Source organism: Chroicocephalus ridibundus, chromosome 9 (genome assembly GCF_963924245.1).
Source record: "Chroicocephalus ridibundus chromosome 9, bChrRid1.1, whole genome shotgun sequence".
Classification (NCBI taxonomy): domain Eukaryota; kingdom Metazoa; phylum Chordata; class Aves; order Charadriiformes; family Laridae; genus Chroicocephalus; species Chroicocephalus ridibundus.
Genome location: NC_086292.1, coordinates 23,478,215 through 23,499,880, shown reverse-complemented (window position 1 = coordinate 23,499,880; position 21,666 = coordinate 23,478,215). Strand labels below are relative to the sequence as shown.

At 39.6% G+C, this 21,666-nt stretch overlaps 1 protein-coding gene across 4 annotated transcripts in view; it reads left to right on the top strand.

Annotated features, from left to right (window-relative positions):
- Positions 1-19,547, top strand: part of LRCH2 (leucine rich repeats and calponin homology domain containing 2) — a 53,199-nt gene extending 33,652 nt beyond the window's left edge. For 2 of the 4 annotated variants that reach the window (XM_063345542.1, XM_063345540.1), the window contains 9 exons: positions 1,177-1,225; positions 2,367-2,483; positions 6,037-6,081; positions 6,528-6,578; positions 7,595-7,652; positions 9,714-9,826; positions 10,930-11,067; positions 11,337-11,414; positions 12,580-19,547. In XM_063345542.1, the coding sequence (XP_063201612.1) occupies positions 1,177-1,225; positions 2,367-2,483; positions 6,037-6,081; positions 6,528-6,578; positions 7,595-7,652; positions 9,714-9,826; positions 10,930-11,067; positions 11,337-11,414; positions 12,580-12,699 (769 nt within the window). In that variant the 3' untranslated portion in view covers positions 12,700-19,547. The remainder of the gene's footprint in view (positions 1-1,176; positions 1,226-2,366; positions 2,484-6,036; positions 6,082-6,527; positions 6,579-7,594; positions 7,653-9,713; positions 9,827-10,929; positions 11,068-11,336; positions 11,415-12,579) is intronic. The other 2 variants (XM_063345543.1, XM_063345541.1) reach the window with 1 other exon arrangement.
- Positions 19,548-21,666: the final 2,119 nt, after the last annotated feature.

Here is a 21,666-nt window from a genome sequence, read left to right as displayed (position 1 = left end):
GGTTGCTTCACATACAGCTTCTGTTCTTTGGGGTGCTGTCACCTAGTGTAGTGTACAGCTGTGCTGGGGGATCCAGGAAAGGTTAAACTTAACCTTTCCCTCTTTTGTTAATGAAACAGAAACAGTTCTGAGACTAAAAAGCAAAGCAACCCCCCCACACCCCAAAAGAAACCACAACCGCCTCCCCCCCCTTACCTTTGAGGTGTGCACAGAAGAGAAGGTGGATGTTGCAGGTTATTTGTTGGTTTATGGCACTGATATATGGGAACCCAAATCACACACTGTGTAAGGAACATACAAAGAGAGTAGAAAGACTGTTGTATCCCCAAAGAATTTACACTTACAGACCAGGTCATAGTTAATAGATACGTATTTATCGACAGCAGAACCCAGTTATTTATTGCAGCAGTTCCTGCAATTCGCAGCTGGGTCGCTTCTCAAGCTATTGGATGTGATGCAGACAAATTTCCTGTGCCAAACAGCTTTAAAAAGAAGCGTTATTGGTTTGAGGCAAACAGAAAGACAAAGGAAGGGAAAGGAATACAAAGTAGCAGACACTAATTGCCTGGCTGCTTTCCCTCTGGGATTTATGAAATCGCTCGGGGATCTGTCTCCTTTCGCCTTCTGTCCCCAGCAGTGTCAGCTGCGGGTGTCCTGCACTGCTACCGGTGCGGGTGAGGGGGTTGCTGGGAGGATGATAGAAGTGAATTTCACAGAGAGAAATCTGAAAATGTTTTCCCCTTCCCTGTTAGGATAAGCTTCCATTTTACCGTACAGAGCCAGCAGTGAAATGAAGCGTGGGGGTCTTCCAAAAGTTTAAGAATAGATATTTTGTCAGCTTTGAACAAAATGTTTCACTGGTTGCTTTGGGAAACAAAAAATCAGTAATCTCTAAAGATCAACATGCTTAAAAAAAGCTTGATCTGAATAAAGTGCTGTAGTGTGGAATACCTATGGATATGGAAAAGAGAGTGAAATCTGATCTGAGGTTTTAGTCAAATGCTGATACTTTTTAGCCACCTTGTGACATCCTTAAACAGGTAGACAAACAAGGCAGTAGCACTGCAGAGAAGCTGCTCGTTAATAGGGTTCACTTTTTCTCATATTTTACAGTAACTTGGTTTTAAAGTACACAAAAGCAGTAAATGTCATAATGCCTCTTGTCTCAATTTGTAGTGTCTTGGCAGATGAAGTGAGTTCCCCCGTGTCCCCGTACAGCTGGCAGGTAAATATTCAAATGTGAAGGTGGTGGCTTCTTATTTGAGTGATGTTTATTTTGTTTTGGTTTTTGGTTTTGTATTTCTGGCAGAAAACTTTTACACAGTCATACCATTGCTTACACACACAGTTACTGTATGTGTGTAATTGTGGTGGAAAATATAAAACTTTAGAAGAACTTACACTTCAAGATCATTTGACTTGTGTGTAATGGGGGCCTTTTCTTTTAAGAGCATATGGTACTAGCTTTAGGATCTTCAAACTGAGACATGAGTTTTACTTGGTTTTAATATTTCTTTACATACAAATTCTACTGCCTTACCAGTTGTGTTTTTTTTTTAATTTCTAAATGGTTTGAATTATTTATGCCTTCCATTCTCCATACCTCACTGAGAAGCTTGCATGATACGATAAAACTGCAGGGAAACTGTAAAGAATACTTTATTATTTTAGATTTTAATCCATCAGGTATTTGCAATTGCTTTAAATGGCCTGGTAGTCTAATATGAAGAAATAGTTGGAAATGTAGTTTTAGCCTTATTATGAAATGGGCCCTTCAGATTGTCTGCTTTCGGTGTTCATAAAATAGACGTCTTCATACATATTCATTGTTTTTTTTAAGAATAAATACACTTAAGCTGTCTCTCCAGAACACATTGCACAATACAGTACTTTGAAAGAGAGATTTCTTTTCCAGCTAGTTGATATGTATAATCTTTTAAATAGGAACAGCAGACCAATACTTAAATTGTCTTCTTGTAGTCGTCCTTTTCCTGTGCAGTGAGTATTCAGGTACTGGATGTGCTAATGGCTAACCACACTCCCAACCGCTGGTTTGAAGTTATTTACGGGGGCCTTAGGTGGCTTCCTCACATACCTGTAAAAATTAGGCTCAGAGCAGCAGAAAATGGTGTTATTTTCTTAGGAATTATTTCAGAGATTCTTTTTCTTCTATGAAATACGTTTTGGGACTTGAAGGGAAATAAGGGATTTCCACCGGAATCACCATTAAGACTGGTAACACTTTGGTGTCATAAAGCTACATTATGAGAGGCAAACAATTTGTCGTTGTAGTTCATACTAATTTGTGTTAGTGCACACGAGGCATGTTTACCTTTTGCGTAAAAAAATATTTCTGAACCTCGTAGCCACTGGAAAACCAGAAGGATTCGATGGACGAGCAGCGTTGGCCAGAGACACAGCCAGTGATTTGGCAGAATGAAGAAAGAAGGAGAAGTAAACAAATCAGAAAAGAGTATTTCAAGGTAATGGGGGTGTGTGTGTGTGGGTGACACTTTTTTTTAATGAGAGTGGAGGAAACTATAAGTAAAGGTAAGAAAAGGTTGTCATGCTTCTAATTTTGCGTGTAACCTGTAATTTCTTAATTGGCTCTTTTGAGTTTAATAATAACATATATATATACGTATATGTATTTAGGGTCATGTGAGAGTGCAGGAAAATCAGGAGGAAAAAATTGACCAAATACCCAAATACTTTGTTTATCCTTCGAATAAAAGACAGTAATTTACAGTTGTCTTCTGGTAAAGCCAGTAACTAATCTTCAGTCATCGGTCCTTCCCCATCCATTTTGAGGGATGATTTTTTTTTTTTGGTAGGAAAAGATATATTACCTTTTTGTGCAGCTTGGTTGTAAGAATGATTTATGCATTTTGGTTCTCACTGCATTAGTTTGCATTTTAGAGAGGAAATTTTCTCTGGATTACTTTACTGCTGTAGTACGTACCATTGGTCACCAGATGTCAGTATCTGCTTATTGCAGAACAGACGCGAAGTTACAGCAGTTTGGGGGTATCGTAGAGAAATAGGAGAATTCTGACCAGTGTTAGGTTGAGTTAAAATGAAATTTCTCATATATGAAATTAGTTTTTTGGGTCTTTTGCCATCATACATCTTTATGAAATGCTGGGGAACTTCAAAGAAATGAAATTCTAGTAAAAACAGAGCATGCCATACAGCTCCGATGCATTCTTGTGATTATACAAGCTACTTTTTTTTTTCTTTTTCCTGAAGAGTATGTGGAGTCGTATCCTAACTGGAATTCTACTGACCTCTTTCCACGGTTTTCATCCCTAAAGTAATTTTGCCCTGTGGCCTTTAAGGGGAAGGGGAAAGCCTTCGAAGTAGAACAGAATTCAGTCATTTGACTACTTAAACAGCTGTGCTGTCGGTACAGAAGACCGGCGTTAGTGATTCCTCATAACTTTAAAGGATGTGTTTAAATGCTAAGACAGATTTCAGCCTTGAGCTCTGTGCTGGAAGCAGGTACCTGAAGCGCATGACGTACAGCTATGGACATGTCTCAAAAGTAAATTAAGCAGGCTGTATCAGTAACAAAAAATACTGTATCACTGATAGTTTCATTTGCAAAAAACAAGGCAATAAGCAAGTGAAACAAAGTCTGTCTTCTAAGGCAAACTGGGGGGGGAAAAAAAAGGTACCACTGCTGTTGTAAGAAACCAGTGAAAATACAATTCATACAGTGTCCGTGTTTTCTTGGCAAAAAAGCGCATCGAATGATTGTATCTGTACTGCCAAACATTAAACTCTTAAGAATACATGCCAAATTACTGCAAGGGGCGTATTAGAACGGGGAAAGTTTACTTGGATCAGCATCCAGAAGTATTTATAGAGTATCTTTGTGTTGTATATTTTTATTGTGCAGTTGTATTGTGCAGCAGAAGGGTAGGAGAATGCCTGCGAGAATCGGAACTCCTTTTCTCCTTTTCTTGTGGCATTGCACTGAAGTCTTGCTGGAGCCTGAACTCTTTTGTGGCATTAAGTATGTGAAAAGAATCTTATCATTGAAGACAATTTTATCAAACAAAATGCCTTCCCCCTGCCCCCACCCCGGGAATAGTTTGCAGTTGTTTTGGATCCTGGTTACATCCAAGCTGAAATTCTTGTTAGCATATCCACAATGGAAAAGAATTACTACGTGCTAGCTTTGATATGGCCAATTATGGTGGAAAAACATGAACACTGAACTGGCCAAAGGCCTGTAAAACAGAAGCCAGCAGCGGAGCTCTGCAGGGCATAGAAAATCAGACTTTGCCTCATCAGCTGCCAAAGTAATATATATCCCTGTACTGCAAACATAAGGGAAATAAACCCAAGAAGAGAAAGATCCAGTCATGGACATATGTAATAGGTCTCTGTCTGATTCCTGATATGTAATAGGTCTCTCTCTGCTCCATTCATAGCTTAAAAAAAACCAAAACAACAAAAACAAACAAAAAAAAACCCTCAACAACAGAAACAAACAAAAACATCAACCCAAACCCCCTCAAAACAAACAAAAAACCAAACCCACCAGAAAACCCCCCAAACCAGAACAGAATCCCACAAACCAACAACTGACGCTTTATTCAGTCGTGCGTTTAAGTTGCCCAGAAGATGAAGGGCAGTAGGGTCGCTACCAAAGCTGTGTTGGTCCTGGACCCTGGATCTCAAGAGAGATGCTGTTCACTGTTGTCAGCATCATCCATCCTGTAGTTCAAAAAGCTGTTGAGAATTCAGTGCTCTAAAGCTGTTCAGTTTCACAGTCTCGCAGTGCTCAGGTAGAACTTGGAAGAAGACAAGCATCTCCTACGCATAACTAATAAATACAGCTTTCTGTTGCAGAGCTGTCTAAGTTTGCATGTTTGTTTAATATTAAAGAGCATAGTTGCAAGTCAGGTTTTTCTTCCTTTTTAAGAAATTCTTCCAACTAAAACCTATATGTACCCCTAGAAGTCAGATCTTTGAAGGACAGCCATCCTTCCAGTCCCAAGGTTAGTCTCTTAATTTAGCCTGTGTTATACCAAAGATGGGTTGCCCAGCCTCATACACACAACATTTACTGGAGTTGTGTAGTGATGGATCTTTTTAATTCTAGCTGCATGTTTTTTCCATTTTTTGTACGCTTGCTCTGCAGACAATGAAATAGGCTTGTTTTCTTAAATACCTCTTTTCTAAATTTCTTCCTTCAATCGCTCCAATTCCTATACTTCCAGGGTGATCAGGCAGTGGGACAGCGATGAAGGCATCACGCAACAAATCAGACAGCTGTGGAAAAAGTGCTGGTCTTAAATAGATGAAAGGATGTGATCAGGCTTTGAAGCTGTAAAGGAAATATTGATTTCTATTTTTTTTGTTGTTAATTTAGGTTTTTTTACAATTGCAGGTCAACTTCTCAAAGTGTAAGCAATCTTAGTTACATAACCAAATATATTGGAGCAGTAAATTTCATGGGTTGCATAATTTTTTCTAACAAATACTGCTTGTAGCAGTTTGTTAAGATGTTTTCACTTGGATCAACTTTTGTATCAGAGAACGGTTTGGGTTGGAAGGGACCTTAAAGCCCACCCAGTGCCACCCCCTGCCCTGGGCAGGGACACCTCCCACCAGACCAGGTTGCTCCAAGCCCCGTCCAGCCTGGCCTTGAACCCCTCCAGGGATGGGGCAGCCACAGCTTCTCTGGGCAACCTGGGCCAGGGGCTCACTGCCCTCACAGCAAAGAATTTCTGCCTCAGATCTCATCTAAATCTCAACATGCAGTCAGAGTTATCTAAATAGGGTAAGAGCATATTTAGTTTTAAAATGCTCTTATCCTTCATCAACATAATGAAGATTTTGACTCTCCTAGGAACTAGATGTTCCTTTTCTGTTTTACTTCTTTTTTGTTCCTTTGATTCTGTAACATGTGTTTTTTCTCAGCAGCTTCACCAGTAATAAGTAACATCTGAGTGATATCGAGCCATTTAGTTCAAATGAAAACCATACTTCCATTTTAAAGTAATAATTGTGTGTCTTTTGCAGTATAAGTCTTCCAGAAAGAGTTCAAGTGGAAATGAAAATGATGAGGTGAGAAAAAGCAATTGTGTAAAATATTTAAGAAAATGTTTTACTTATTTGTCTCTTATGAACACCTATGAGCCACAGAACTGGAGGGTATCTAGAGTCGACACAAACAAACTTTGCATTCTAAAGCCGTATGGAAATAAGTATTATACTCCCTTATTGGAAAAAAGTCATCAAGATTGTGTACTGGGGAAAAGTAGGACATTTACTTGCTTTGGTAATAGAAAAGTTAATTTCTCTACCAAGCAGAGGTAATGTAAAAGTAATATTCAGCAGAAACAGTGAACGGTGTTTCCTTGACTTAAGTGTCTTTAAATTTAGTTGCTGCCAGTTTGTCACATACTTGACAAATGTTGCATGTCTCACGTATTGTGTATTTCATAATTTCATGTTTCTCGTTACATCATAATTTTCATTTTTATAATTTCGTCTCTTTGATTTCTTTTTAGCAAGACAGTGATAATACTAATGTGTCCCCACAGTCTCCTGTGTCGTCTGAGGTACAAGTTTGTGGTTTTGTTTTTCATTCAACGAACATTTCTTTGTGCACATTGCTTGTCACCAGGTTTCCCATGCAGATACAGAGCTGTTAGTTTCCTTTGAAACCACAATTAGAAATATTTCATCATCATAAAAATTCAAAAATAGAAACTAGAGACAGATGCTGCAACTTATTTCACCTTTGTAACTGTCTGATCTCTCCCTAGATTTCTTCTTTTTGACTGCTGCATGGAAAGCTGCATTGCTTTGTCTCCGTTATTTTTCCTAATGAAAATAGCTAATAAAACAAAAACAAAATTTACCATACTTTGTAGGTGTCCCATGCACTAGCCATCCAGAGAATTTTAAGTAAAACTTGTGGTTTTAGTATTTTCTATACCACGGGGAACCCAAAGGTGCTGAGAGGTGTTGGAGAGTTTCATCCTCTTGGTGCTGGCGGTGGCTTTTGCGGTGCAGCCCTGCAGCTCCGCTCCCTGCCTGGGCCCTCCGGCCTCCGGGGAAGGCACACCAGGGACTATCGGCACTTCACCTGCTGGAGCGGAATGAGAACCTCCAAATGCAGTGAAACCAGTTGAAATAAGGGTCTCTCGTATACATACCAAATTACGGAGTGCAGCTCTTTTTAGATGGTGAAATGAGAAATACCTTTTCTGCATAACTGAAAGTAAATATTTCTTAAGAAATATTTTGATGTTAAGTGTTGGGGTGACATTCGTAACCGCTTACAGGTGGCTTAGAACTCTGTTCGCAGAATGGTTTGCAGTAGTTTGAAATGGTTTGGAGTAGACTTTAGTTGATCTGGTGCTGCTTTTCTTCCTCAGTAAGATAATTTTATCTGCATTTAGTGAGGTTACTTTCATTGCATTTATTTTATACTGTCCACTTCAAAAGAGCGTGTTACAGTTAAGCAGGACTCAGTTTTCTTAGGCAAGAATAATTTCAACACTGTCTTGATGGGAACAAAAGTCAGTTCTTCTAATGAATAGAAGAAAATTGATGTTCTCTCTTTTAACAGGATTACGAAAGGACGGATGGTAACATTCATGGTCCGTTTGGTCTCAAACCAAGGTCAGGTAAGCTGCTGTTCTCTAACATAGCATGATAGATCAGATGTTTATTTCCCAGGCTGGAAGAGATGGTAAGGACAGCAGATGCATGAACTGGAATGAATATGAAGCTGCACAATGTACTTATCATAAGGCATAGTGCTGGGAGAGACACAGGCAGCTGCTTTGGCAAAGGAATAATTGAAAGTTCCCCAAGTTGGACAGTGATTTATTTTTTTAATTAATTTTAATTTTTTTTCCCCTGCTGATTTATTTTGTGCTTATTTAGTCACTGTCAAAGAACAGGGAAACAGCACACAATTGTTCTCTAGACCTGATGGCTGAGGTAGGAGGGTTTCAAGACAGGCAGGTTTTTGTAATTTGTCCTGTGAAAGGATGCCCTGGGCAGAGCTTTGCCAGGAGGTTTGTGGCTTAGTACTTCTTCGCACCCTGACTCTTCCAGGACTGCCATACCCTCATAAGAAAGTTGTGCTGTCTAAAGCAGACTTCTGGTCCTCTGAAATCTGGGTAGAAATAACACAATTTATTTTCTTTGCAGTTACAGTATTCCTTTTGTTACAATATTTTTTTTTTCTGTGCAAGTGTCTATGAATATTGGATATCAACAGTCTAAAACACAGTTTGGAAAAGCCATTGTGCAATCCTTTTTCCAGTTAATACCACTCTTATCTGGTTTTAAGGGAACAATCTTCATGTAAATTTACTATGAAAGAATGATCTCATCTTTTTAGTCTAATTTCATTCTGTGTTTATGGTAGCAAGGCTTGACCTCCTTAATGCTGGCCTGTGAGCCCTTAGGAGCAGAGTACGTCTGGCCAAGGTCATGCACGTGGCTCCTTCAGGGCCCTTCAGGCCCTTGAGATTTGTAAGCAGTTGCATGAAACTCCTGTGCCAGCCTTGGTTAGGTTAGTCGCATGTACCAGGACATGCCTTGCTGGGATCGTTAAAGGGCTTCAGCTATCCACATCCCTGGCTGGGGGAAGGCGCAGACTGGATAGGAGGGAAGAGGCTTGGTGGGACTTTCCAGCCCATCTTTTCTCAGCACGGTCGTGGGCTTCCTCGGAGCTGCTGCCAGCTCGCGTCGGTGAAACGGCAGCACCCCTTTCGCTCAGTGCTAGGAAAGCAAAGGGTGTCTTGTTTCTTCGTTACAAGCCAAAGTCGTTATGGTTTTAGATGCTTCTATAGATACTGTCAGTGACATGGAATTGTGTTTTTCTGTATGCAAACTATATACTCTCATAATATATAAAATCAGGGCAGTGATTTCAGGAGTTATCTGTATAAATTCTGTTACTTTTGATTGTTAGATCTCTCGCTAAAATCCAAACTATTAGAAACAGTATAGAAAGTTCTGAAGGTGTAACTATTGATTTTTTTTTTTTTCTCAAAAGCATGGAATAAAATACTTAAGGATACGGTGGTATTGTAACCAAAGAGTGTTTATTTGCCAGTGTGCTATAAAATAATAGAATTGTTGACAGCTTTCTGACCATAAAGAATAGTAAAGTGAATGTAATTATTTAGCAGACCTCCTTTTTAAAGAACAACTCTGAACTTGTAGATGGGATGTTTCATGTTTTTTCAGTTAGTTCTTTACTAAAAAAACACTGCACCTGTGCATATGCACACCTAACACAGGCACATATGTGCCTGTGTGTCTGTATATATATTTTATGTCTTTCATTGTAAGTTTTGTCAGAGTTCTGTCCTTTTTTTTTAGCCTCCGCAAAGATGCCATATTGAATTAAAAGTAAAATACAATGAAAATACTTTCAAAGCTAGATTGCAAGATACGCTTGGAAAAGTGCAAACGGATACTTGAATGATGAAGTCAATTCTGTCTCCATATTTTCTAGTTTTATATATTTGCATTTAAGTAAGATGATCTGTGTATTTTATTTGGAAGATAAGTTTCATAGACAGCATGTTTTCTGTCAGGATACTTAAATATATTTGTTTGGAAAAGTTCTGCAGCTTCTTTCACATTTTTATCCTTGGCGGTAGATTTTTAGTCATAGCACTTTTTTAATCTGAATTCTGAAAACTAACTTCACTAATGTTGAATAGCTTTCAGCCGTGCATCTCGCCCAGACTACGGTGCAGTGGATCCTGGATTTACAATGAGGAGAAAAATGGAGCATTTAAGAGAAGAAAGGGAACAAATACGACAGCTTCGCAATGTATGTAGCATTATTTACTGTTTGGGTGCAGCACGCTTAGTTTGCTGTGTACCACAATTTAAACCTTTAAAATAAAGGCCTGCCAGTCATTGCAGCTGTACAAGGGCATCTCTAGTGATATTTTGTCCTGAGGAATTTCACGTAACGGGCTACACTGGTCCTATTTTTGGTCCAACCAAGATACTAACCAGGAACTAAATGGGTTTTTAGCTGGAAAATTAAGTGAAATGAAAAATGAATATTTTTTGGTAAGGTTTCTGAGTTTTTAGGTTTTCCTAGGGAGCTAGTAAGTCTGTCGGTGTTTGCTGCTGTGTGACCTGAGATTTGAAGGAAGATGCTCATAGTCTTCTGAATGGCCAAATGGGTTTTGAGTGTAGAAAGTTGCTGTAGGTTATATGCTACTGAATGGGATCTGAATTTCAGACTTCTGGTACGTTGTTTTCTGTATGGTTCTGATCTCAAGATATTTCACAGTTATAGTTAACTGTAAATCGTAGCAGCTCTGCTTGCTGGGGCGGTACTGATTTGGGGTGTGACTTCTCTGAAGGCTGTTTGTGCCTTGTCTGGGTCACTTCTGGCTGGTTGCTGGGGTGGGAATAAAACAAGTGGGGACACTTCGTGGCCACCCTTTCCTTGGCTGTCATTCATGCTGTCATCGCATGAATGACAGAGCCATGCCCAAAGTGGTTGTGTTCCCTTTTCCCCCCTGACTTCTCCTAGTAAAACTGTGTGTGATTTCAACCCGCAAATTCTGCACATTAACAGCTAATGGGGTATTCAGCCTACCATTCCTGTCCTTAAATTTCCTATTATGAATGGTGAGTTCATCGTCTGGCTTTGAGAGCTATGTATCGTGGTAGTTGTTGGCTGAATGTCTTTTGCAATGCGTGTAGCTATGTCATTACATTCCCTTTTGCTTGTTGGTTTGGGTTTTTTTTAAGGTTAGTGATAAAAGGATATTTGTACTCAGAGCGTGATTGACTCCATTTACGTAATTTTATTATTAAAATGTCCCTTTTAAATGGAATGCTTTTCAATATCCTGAATTTTAAATTAAAAACTAGCTAATGTTGACAGTAACTTACTTCTGAACTCTTTAATAGAATCTTGAATCAAGGTTAAAAGTAATTTTGCCAGACGACATCGGAGCAGCATTGATGGATGGAGTGGTTCTTTGCCATTTAGCCAATCACATACGGCCACGCTCTGTTGCCAGCATTCACGTACCATCGCCAGCAGTGGTAAGTCATTTATCTCACTTTTGTTGCCTCTTATGTGAAAGCAAGCTTTTGAAGTTCAATCCTAAAACATCATGAATCATGTTTACCACATTAATTGGCTGCATTCCTCACTTTTTTCTGCAAAAAAAAATAATAATGAAACAAGGCTCGGAAGTGTAGTTTAAGAGCTGTTTTCATAGAATTTGCTTTGTGTTTTAGCAACTGTTACTGAATTTGCATCAATCCTTCACAAATGTATGACGGAAGATCTAACAATCCTGTCTTTACAGCCTAAACTCAGTATGGCAAAGTGCCGAAGAAATGTTGAAAACTTTCTTGACGCTTGTAAAAAATTGGGCGTTCCACAGGTATACCAATTGCTTTATTGACTTACTATTAAAGCCACAGAAAATGTCAGCAAATACTGAAGTTGGGGTTTTGGGGGGGCTTAATTTAGGGGGTAATAGTTGTTATAACACTGACCAGGAACTTGAAGATCTGAAAAGAAGTTCCATTTCTGGCCTGTGGCATGAACTTCAGGAAGATAATTTATGGGTTTCTATTCTGTTCTTTATAGTAAAAATAATGCTGACTTCCTTGTAAAATCAATTGTCTAAGCAAAAGAACTGATGCAAGAGAATGGTGGTGTGATATTGGAAAGTCTTGAGTTTAGCAACTCACCTAGGCATGAATTTCAGTGTCTGCCTAGGAAGAATAGTGCAATTACAGAAATATGTAGCCTAACTGATTATCTATCTCTTTAGCGTGGCTGTAGTTGCAGCCCATTATTCATGCTTCTGTTGCCCAAGTTGATCCTCTTGCTTGCCCTTATGAGGGGGAAAAAAAAGGCTAAAGATCAAATCATTTCCTGCATATTACAAGAGACAAAAAACTCCCTTGACCCTTTTTAGTGGAACAAGAAAATTAGTTCACGGATTTAGAGGCCTGGGGTGCTGCTCTGCCACAGTTTCTATCTAGTGTGGAGCCACAGCCCCTTCAGAAGTCAGAGATGCCAAGATTTCCCTTCTCCGTACACGTAACACCAGCTGTCAGCTGGGGAAATGGTCTGACGTCTGCTGAGTTTTGAAACGGAAAGGTGCCTTTCTTGGGGAATGGCTCGTTACTGGGACCCAGTTTATCAGCACTTCCAAGTTTTCCCAAGAGGAAAATTGGTAATAAGGCTACAAAAGAAGGGATGGTGGGATTAGGCCACTGAGCTGACGGTGCCCATCAGCCTGTTTATATGTGCTGCTTATGGAAACCAACAGTGTCTTTGGCTTTATGAAATTAGCAGGTTTTTATGTATCTTCTGATGTTGTCATAGTTTTAACACTTTTAACAGCTCTTAGATATAATTAGTTTCTGACCATTTTGTTACTGTAGAGAGCCACATACGAAATTGAAGGCCAAAGATACCTTCTATGCAAGTGTCTCTTAGTGATGTATGCGTGACTTCAGAGAGAACGTGTTTGTTGCCCACGTTGGGAGAAAAAAATGACCGAACCTTGATACACGTACCGCTTTATTTTGCAGGAGAGACTTTGCTTGCCTCATCACATTCTGGAGGAAAGGGGTCTGGTGAAGGTTGGCCTCACAGTTCAAGCTCTGCTTGAATTGCCGACATTGAAAGTATCTCAGCTTTCCTCCATGTGACGTGACTTCTTGAAGGCAGACAGTTTACCATTCTATCTGTCCGTTGGATTGCTCTGAAGCAGTTCAGCTTCCTCCGTGGGAACATCCAAGCCATCAAAAACTAGTATCTGTCCAGATGCTGTGGAGAGCCTTACTTTGGAGTTGTATGTGAAAACCTTGGAGTCAGCTGACAGTTATAAGAACACAATTATTCTTTTTTTTCTTTTCTAATTGGATGCACAAAGAGATTGCGGTAGCATCAGGTTCTCTTTCCCGTTAAGTTAAAAGCTGCCATTTAACAGCTCACAGTGTTACAGTTAAATGCTGGATTTCTGTTCCTACATTGAAAATGTTGTTTGAATTTTTTTCAGAAGTACAAAGCACGCCTTCCCCCTTTAATCTTTCCAGTCAATCATTTGATTTAAAGGTAAGACAAAAATGTAGCCGTGGTATGATGGTAAAAATGCGAGCGACTGATCACTTTTAATCCACTTTCACTCTCTCGGAAAGCTTGATATTTGCGTTCTTTATTTTTTGCACTCCTGATTGTGACTTACACACTTCTAACATTGCCAGTATTTACTCTGAGTGTCTGGTGATTACACAAAGCAGTGTACAATGGGAAAAGGACACATTTTATTGAGTTTTTTCCAGTCTTCTAGGTTGGTGCCAAATATTTTTTCTTTCAGTTGTACTGTAGATTGTTTACATGTGAAGTGCCTGTGTAATTGATAACTCTTAATAGTCTTAAGCATTTTTGAAATTTCTTTGTTTAAAATAGATAAAATGGAAATTTTTAAATATTTTAATAGTTTTTTGTAAAATCAGTACGTGAAGATTTAAGTAATACTTCACATTTTTCATGTTGGGTGTTTTAAGTTTGTTGCACAATCTAATTGGTTATTTTGTTGTCTAATAATTAGAAATTACTGTAAATACTTTTTATTTATGATATTTAATTTGATAATACCTAATCACTTTTGGTTTAATGTATTGTTGGACAAAAAAGTTGTCTACTTTTCTTTGGTTTTGACAAATATACATGGTGAGACATGAGGACTAGTGATGCACACAGAGTTGTTTGGGACATTTTGATAAAACTGCCAAAATCTCAGGTTTACGCTGTGACTTTCAGGATAATGTGTAATATTGCTCCTGATCTCACATTACATTTTTACAACAGGTATATCCATAATTTAGTTGAGAAAAATCAGTGTTTATCTTTTTAGTGTTTACGGGACTTATTGTGTAATTTACCGAAGTGTGGCATAGCACACAAATCAGTTTGTACAGACGTCACTGTGCTGAGACATTAGACTTTTCTGGATAAATGTGAAAAATTTCCACTGCGGTGGGTTTTTCTTGAGACGTTTGAGTTTATGTATTTGTTTGCTTCTGCACAAATTCTCTGTGTTTTGAGAATATTCTGAAACCATGCACAGTTGAGTTCTTCTCCGAACGAGTTGCAAATAATTTCATAATTTTAGTAATAAATCTGTTTGCATTAGTTTGTTCTTCGTGAATAGGCAGTTCAATTAAAAAAAGTTCTGACTGTCACAGATTTTTTTTTTTTTTTTTTTATTTCAGGCTAAGCTAATTTTGGTTGAGGGATATGTTTGCCAAGCATGTAACAAGATTTGATTCTGTTCTTTCCAGTTGATGGAGACCCCATGTAATATAATTCATAAAAGAATGAGGGCGGGGTATTGTTCACTCCCTGCTTCATTCACTGTAGTCCTTAAAATCAATAGCTGAGTAGAAAAATAACCTTTTTTTGATGACAAGATTTTTTTTTTTAAAAGATACATTATTTTTAAATCCATTGAAACAAGCTGATTCATGTATAAAAGTTAAAACCCACTATTATTTATTTAGTGTTTTCTTACAGTACAGCTCGTGGAGAGGCTGGTGTAGAACTTAATTTGCAAAGTCCTAGGTGTAAGTCTTAGGTTACATAAATACTTGTCGAAGGAAACTGAATTGCTTTGACCTTTGAAACATGGTATTTCAAATCTCACTAATTGTTTTTTAAGTCATTCACATAATAGTCATTTTAACGATTTCAATATCTATTTTTCATCAAGGGCGGTATCTGAAAAGTCATGCTAAGACTAAAATGAAAAAGTACTATAATTCATTACCAAAATGCTTGTTGTATGCTACATTTGAAGAACAACCATTCAAGAAGAGTAAGTCATTGTCTCTCCATTCCTTGCTACGGTACTTGACAACAACCAAGTTCTCTTTCAGTGCGTTAGCCGCAGAGCTGCTAACTGTAAATTGTCACTGTCAGTTACGTGGTCTAAACTGATCTTCCCTACTATGTCATTGTCATGGTTAAATATGTTTTCTGATCTTAAAGTAACTTTTCTCCTACTAGACCTAAATTTATAAAGTTATATCACAGTGTAAAGATTAAGAATTCCCTTGATGTAGCATGCCAGTTTAACTTTTTTTTAGGCTTAGTTTATTTCATAAGTAACTTGAAAACTGGATATAAAATTAATGTATTCATTTAAACTGTATCTCTGAAGTTGAAAACTACTAAAACAACTTTTCTTTTTTTAGTATTATGGAGTTCTTCCCCACAAACAAGTTAGAAACAGTCTTGCTTTGCCATTCATTGGAAATTATTATAGCCGCCTTCATGCTAATGGGGAAGGATAATCATGATTCTTCCAGGGCTTCCTTTTTAGCATTGCAAAGATTAAAGCCTACAAGTAATTCTAGGAGCAGTCTGAGAAAAGGTCTTCTGTGCCTGGATGAATCTTTTTCTCATCTTTCTGTAGCTGCTTTTACAAATAATAATAACCTAAAGCCTTGCTAAAATTGTCTGTTCCCATCGTGATTTTTTTAGGAGCAACTGCAAAAAAGATGCTAAAGAATTTTAAGTTTTAATTTTAAAGCAGCCTGTGGAAATTGTTGCTGTCTTCCCTGTACTAGAGTTTGCTTACTGTCCCCCCTTGCTCTCCTTCCATTTGATTCCCAGCATCTTCTTACTTATTTTTGTTTGCTCATAGATTGAGTGACTTCCTGTTGTTCATTACTGCATGCCACTTGCCTCCTTCCTCTTTACTTTTTTTTAAAGAAATCACTCCAGTGGCGTCGGTGAACTGCTGTGATTCCCGAATCCCTGCTCCCAACATTTAGTATGTTTGAGATACCCTTTTTGTATTTTGTTTAGGATGCAATGTCATTACTTAATACTTGGTGCAACTGGTAGGATGCTTAAAAACAGAGGCCTGCCCAATTCCTGTTGTAGTCACTCAGTTTTCACTTTGGATGTGAAGAAAAGTCAACATTAAAAGCTTTAGGAAACTGCACTAGGTTTTCCTAATAAATTTAAGAGTTAACTAGGGTGCTCTTGTTATTGTGAATGCTATACAAAATTACTGCAATAATGTGGTATGAGCTGTCAATCACAGAGTGAATCAACAACAAGGGCTTCTGGCCTTGTATGGTTTCCTATTTTTTTTTTTTTATGTCACTGGATGCAGTACAACGCACATGAATGATCTTTCTTTTAAGCAATAATGTCCCAGATATTGTGAGATCTTAAAGCAGCAGCATTAAAATAATCATTGTGAAGTGTGGCAGGGTCCCACATGGTGTCTCAGAAACGCCCTGCAGCTGGGGCCTTCCAAAACACAACCAAGCGCTAAAACTGTTATAAAATAGGGAAGAACACATTTGTAACAATAACTTAACTATGACCTGAATCATAAGGATTTCTAGGTAAAATCCTAGCTGCACTGAAGTCAATGCAAGTTTTTGCTCTTGACTTCAGTAAGGGATTCACCTTTTTAATTAATGGCACGCGCGAGCTGCAGACCATAGGAAATGTGGCTTAAACTGGCCATGCTTTAGTGTCAAATTCTTGACTAAAAATAGCGATCTCGGGTAAGTCAAAGGAAGCCGTAAAATTTATTTAATACAAATTTTCTGATGTGCCATATGCAGTATTAAGATGATAGAAAAAGTCACTTTGAAGCACAGCTTTCCTGCCCTGGGAAGGCGGTGCGTCACCTCAGCGAAACTGCAGAGGAGGCCTACCAGCAGTCTTTACCGCGCTAAAAACGTTATTTCAAATATTGTTTAGCGTCAGCCTTCTCGGCTTTTGACATAAATCCGTAGCCAAATTCAAACAAAAAATGAGAAGGCGTCTGTTTTCACTAAAGCTGGATTTCCACCAGTCGTCTCTGTATCAAAGAGAAGGCCCGAGGGCCTGGCACTTCTTCCTGCTGCTGGACGAAGGGAGGTGCTGGATTTAATCCAGCAGCCATCTTCCTGCTGGGATGGAGCTGGGGGCACGGTAATAATGCACCTCATTTCAACTGCCAGCAACTTGCAGGAGATTTTTGCACTTTCTGCAGCTGGGAGATGATTTTTGTATCGGTAAATCAAATTTCTCTTTCCTCACTAAGTCAGACTAATGTATGTGTTTCTTTCAAGAGGTACGTCCTATTAAACGGCAACCTCTGCTTGAAAACCAAAAGCAAATAAACTAAACGCCACTCCAACACGCACAAAACTGGGGAAATATATCCTGTTTACAGGTGACTCTTTGGAATTTAAAAAAAAAAAGCGATTAAGGTGACGAATGGGAAAGGCGAAGTGTGGTTGTCCGGGGAGAGGGTGCTCTGAGTTGATTTCGCGTTGAACCACTTCCCAGTGAAAAGCCTTTAGATTTAGTAGCGAAAGAAATAGATGTTTTTTCACTGTTTTGTGCAGGGGGAGGCGAATCCTTCAGCCCACGGTGCTCCCCGCAGAGGGTCCAGTGACAGGAGCGTGTGTGTTTTGGCTGGCCGTGTCCTGGGGCTGCAGGGAGCAGTGTCAGCCTGCGGGGCTGTGTCGTCGCCGGGCTGGCCCCTGCCTGGCCTCCTCAGAAGGAGACACATCTCCTTGCTCCACGCTCCTCCTGCAGAAGCTGTGGAATTCTTTTTAAATAGATGTTTGTGATCTGAATAGAAATGCTAAGGAAAGCGGTAGCTTTACTTGAGAGTACTAGACAGCAGAAGTTTACCACCGGTTTGAATTCCAGCAGCAAGGAGCGCTGTGGGGAGCAGAGGAGCCTTGTGCTGGGACCTCAGAGCATCCCCGAGCGGAGGTTGCACCACGGCTCTTACAAGTCAGCGTGGCACTTGTCCCCTCACGGGAGCCAGTCACAGCAGTCCCTTGGCAGAGGGAGGGACAGAGACAGTCCCTGTCTCTTGTCCCGTAGCAGCACACTGGGATATCTGGAATAATTTACAAATGGAGGGAAATGCCATCTGTATTTTTTTTAATCAGGAAGTCTATAGCGCAGATCTTTTTGGTGAAATAAATACGAAGGTAAAAAATTATTCTCTTCCTGTGAGGAAAACTTCTGCTGATCTTGACTGTTAAAATACAGAACGTATGTGATTAAGGGAATTTTAGATTAAACTTGCCACTGCGCAGGAGCCATTCTGGCTCCTCTGTTCCTTATGTAATAAAAAGCCATTTTGCTTTATTTGTCTTTAACTATTTCATATAGTACAGTTCTGACAACATACTATCTTAAAACTGGGGTTGTGTGCAGTATTTGTTCCCTCATTGGTTTTGACCTTTTTTTTTTTTTTTTGCCCTGCAAAATTGCTGTAAGCTACCTGATTAATTTCTATGGAAGGAATGCAAATTATCAAAATGACATAATCAGTCATTTCTAGTTTACGTGTTTTATGGCCAACTACATTTTCAAAGAAGAATTATTTTTTTCCCTACATGTTTTAGAATCCTGATCTTAAAACAAACAAAACCAAAAAGTCTTTCCAGAACTATTTTAGTATCTTACCGAGTGTTGAAAGAGAAAAATAGCTCAAACTGACAGGAAATTGAATTGTTTTGGGAAACTTTCCATTTTGGCAGCGTTAGGTTTACAGTTGGACTCAATGGTCTTAACAGTCTTTTCCAACCTAAATGATGCTATGACTTCAGTGGAACCAGAATTTCCCTCAATAGTTTTGTAACTGAGCTACAACATGAAGTCAGTCATGTAAAATGAATTCTTGGCACTAATGAGGATTTCCTCACTTTCAAAATTATATGAAATAAGGCAAACGTAACTTCCCCCCCCCCAATAGTTTTATGAAGGCAGATTGTGAAATGGAGAATATTTGGAAATAATTTGGAAATAATTACAAGGATGCTTTTTTTTCGCTTTTGTTTCATTTTGACGTTCGAGTGACCCAGCGGCATCTTTCCAGGATCGCTATGTCTGTCCCATGCCTGGCGCGGAGGCTCCCCGGGGTATTAACGCGCTTCCTGTGGCCTGTGCCCACCCTGGCTGCGGTTCCCCGTGGGCGCTGCAGAGGCAGGGGGGGTTCAGTGGATTTTCTTGCGAATAATGTAAATGCTTTTTGCTCTTCTGTAATGCGTAGAACGAGGGAAATGCGTTTGCTTTTTCCATTCTCATTCTGGTGGTGTTCAGTTGTTTTATTTTGTAACTGGTGGTTCTAGAATGGGTACGGGAAGGTGTGCGGCCGTGGCAGGAGGAGGTCTGAGGCACAGCTGGAGAGTGACCGCTTAAAAATGGATGCCTAATTGTGTATATACTTGCAACATTTTTGATAGTGCATTTTAATTCATTTTGCATTTCATGTTCTTGTAAAGCCCATCTTCCACATTCCTGAAGATTGTCTCCTTGTACTATACTGTATTAATTCCTTTTTCAGGACTTCCATTATTGCTGGAGCTTCCGACATAATGTTCCTTTTGAAAAATGTTCCTATTGTTATTTTTTTTTTTGTAAATAGCTTTTTTGTATTAAATTTGCATGGATAAACCCCCACATTTCCAGAAAGCAGTGTACATACTCTCTGTATAAAATACAAACTGTTTCATAACTTTCATGTAGTCAAGTTATTCGGTTTGATTTCACTTCAGTTTTTATATATTCATAGTAAATAATGAGACTTTGTTGTATGTTCTTTCAGATGTCTATGTTGTCATTTTGATAGATAAGCGACCTGCATCACTCCAAAGCAGGAAATATGTTATTTTATAATGACAGACAAATTAAATGTGAACTTTTATTCCAGAGAAGTAGAGGATGTTTGTACATAGGAAATACATCAGGACTTCAGTGTTCAGTGCCAGGGCCATCAGTGATGTCACCTGCACTTCTAGCAGGGTCTTTCCATGCTTTCCTGTCTTACGCAACGTGAAAACCACCCTGTGTCTTACAGCAGGTATATTTGGAAAAACATAGTTTTCTGAATCTTGCTGATAATAAGTTTAATCCAGTAGCGACCCCTCCTTTCCCTGGCTTGGATCTGGGAATAGCCCGGATCACCTTTTGCAGTCACTAGATGCAGCAGTAGGGAAACAGAGCTGCCAGGTTTTGGAGCAGTAGTTAGGTTATTCCAATTTAGGTTAAAATAGAGTTCTATATGACAAAATTGATTTTTTTACCTTAATTTCTTTCACTTTAATTAAATATTTGGACAATTCTGTTATTAAACTTGAATACTGAAAGTCAAAGATTCTCTTTTGAGAGTTGTTTTTTCCCTGTGAGACCTTGCATTCTGCACCTGCAGGCTGAAGCTGAAGCTCAGCTTGGGCTGAGAAAGCAGAAATTGAGGAAGAGCATCACAATGAAAGCGAACGTCATCCCCTGACACAGGCATCTACGCTGTTGGAACTTTTTTTTTTTGAGGGTTTGTGGTGGAAACTTCTGGAAGTCTGTTGTTCAGTTTCCAGCTCTAAAGGAAACTTCCCCTTATGAAAGGGCCCTTTTGGGTCTCCAAGGGCAGTGGCACCATGTGCAGAGGCCTCTGTTCCAGGCTGGATTCCGTCATTCCTGCCTGTCCTTGGCCATCTCCTCCTGGGGAACGGCACTGGTGAATAAGGGAAGTGTTACAAGCAAAAAAAAAAAAATAAATCTGCAATTTCCACCTGACATGTATTGAGAGAAATGTAAAATACATGAAGCTTTGCAGTATAGATTTCGTTATTATTTGAGCTTGGTGTGTTTAGATACAGATTATCAGCCGTGGATAACATGGCTCAGACATGGACTTTTTCACTGGGTGATGCAAGTTTTGTAAGTGGCGGTCTCCAGCCTAACGCAACTGGAGGTCGCTTCCGACACCTGCCCTGGGAGAGGGGTTGCTGCTGGCGGCTGCGCTGACCCCGCGGCTGCGAGAACTGGTGGCACTGAGCATGTAGAGACAGTTACCGCGGCGCTCCCTCCTCCTGGCCCTTCTGCAGGAGCCACCCAGCTCTTGCTGACTGCAGCCACCTCCTCCCAGGGCTAATCCAGCTTCTTTCCCTAAATCAAAGGGGGTGAACTACTGCTAAGTGGAACTTCTGTGTTCTCTGTTCAAGCTTGAAATGGGCATCTCCCCCCGTAGCCTGTGGGACATCTGCCACGTACCTTCTCCTGCCCGCTCTGTTTTCAGCGTCCCTGCAGTGTCCTGCTCCCCCGGCCGCCTTGCACCCCCCATCTCCGCTGCAGCTCTGCCCCGTGCCGGGGGCACGACGTGACCATGCCTTTCGCCCTCCTCCTTGGATAAAGTGTGTCTGCACCAGGGACGGGCAGAACTACAGTGCCCCAGGCTGCCCTCGCTGTTCTCAGCCTCTTAGTTTGTGGAAACTCCGTTAAGAGTTTATAAAAAAAACAAAAACAAATTCAATTCCTCATCCTGGTTTCACAGGATTCTCCTGTTTCTGCTTCTGTGTTCAAACCCATTAATCAGTTAACACGTTAATCAGTGGCTACAAATATCACTTGAATGGCTGTTACAACCCTCCCAAGAACATTTTTTAAGAAGTTTGAAGTTTAATGTTGCAATGACTTCAGCAGATTAAGCCTATTTGCAAAATGTGTATGTAATTATTTGTGGGTTTAATTAGTTAGGCCTCATTAATAATGGAAATCTCCTGCTAATAATGTTCTGATTGTATAGCCAGAGAGTAGATTACAATCAGAATATTTGGTTTTCACAGCTATGAAACATTGCCTTCAGA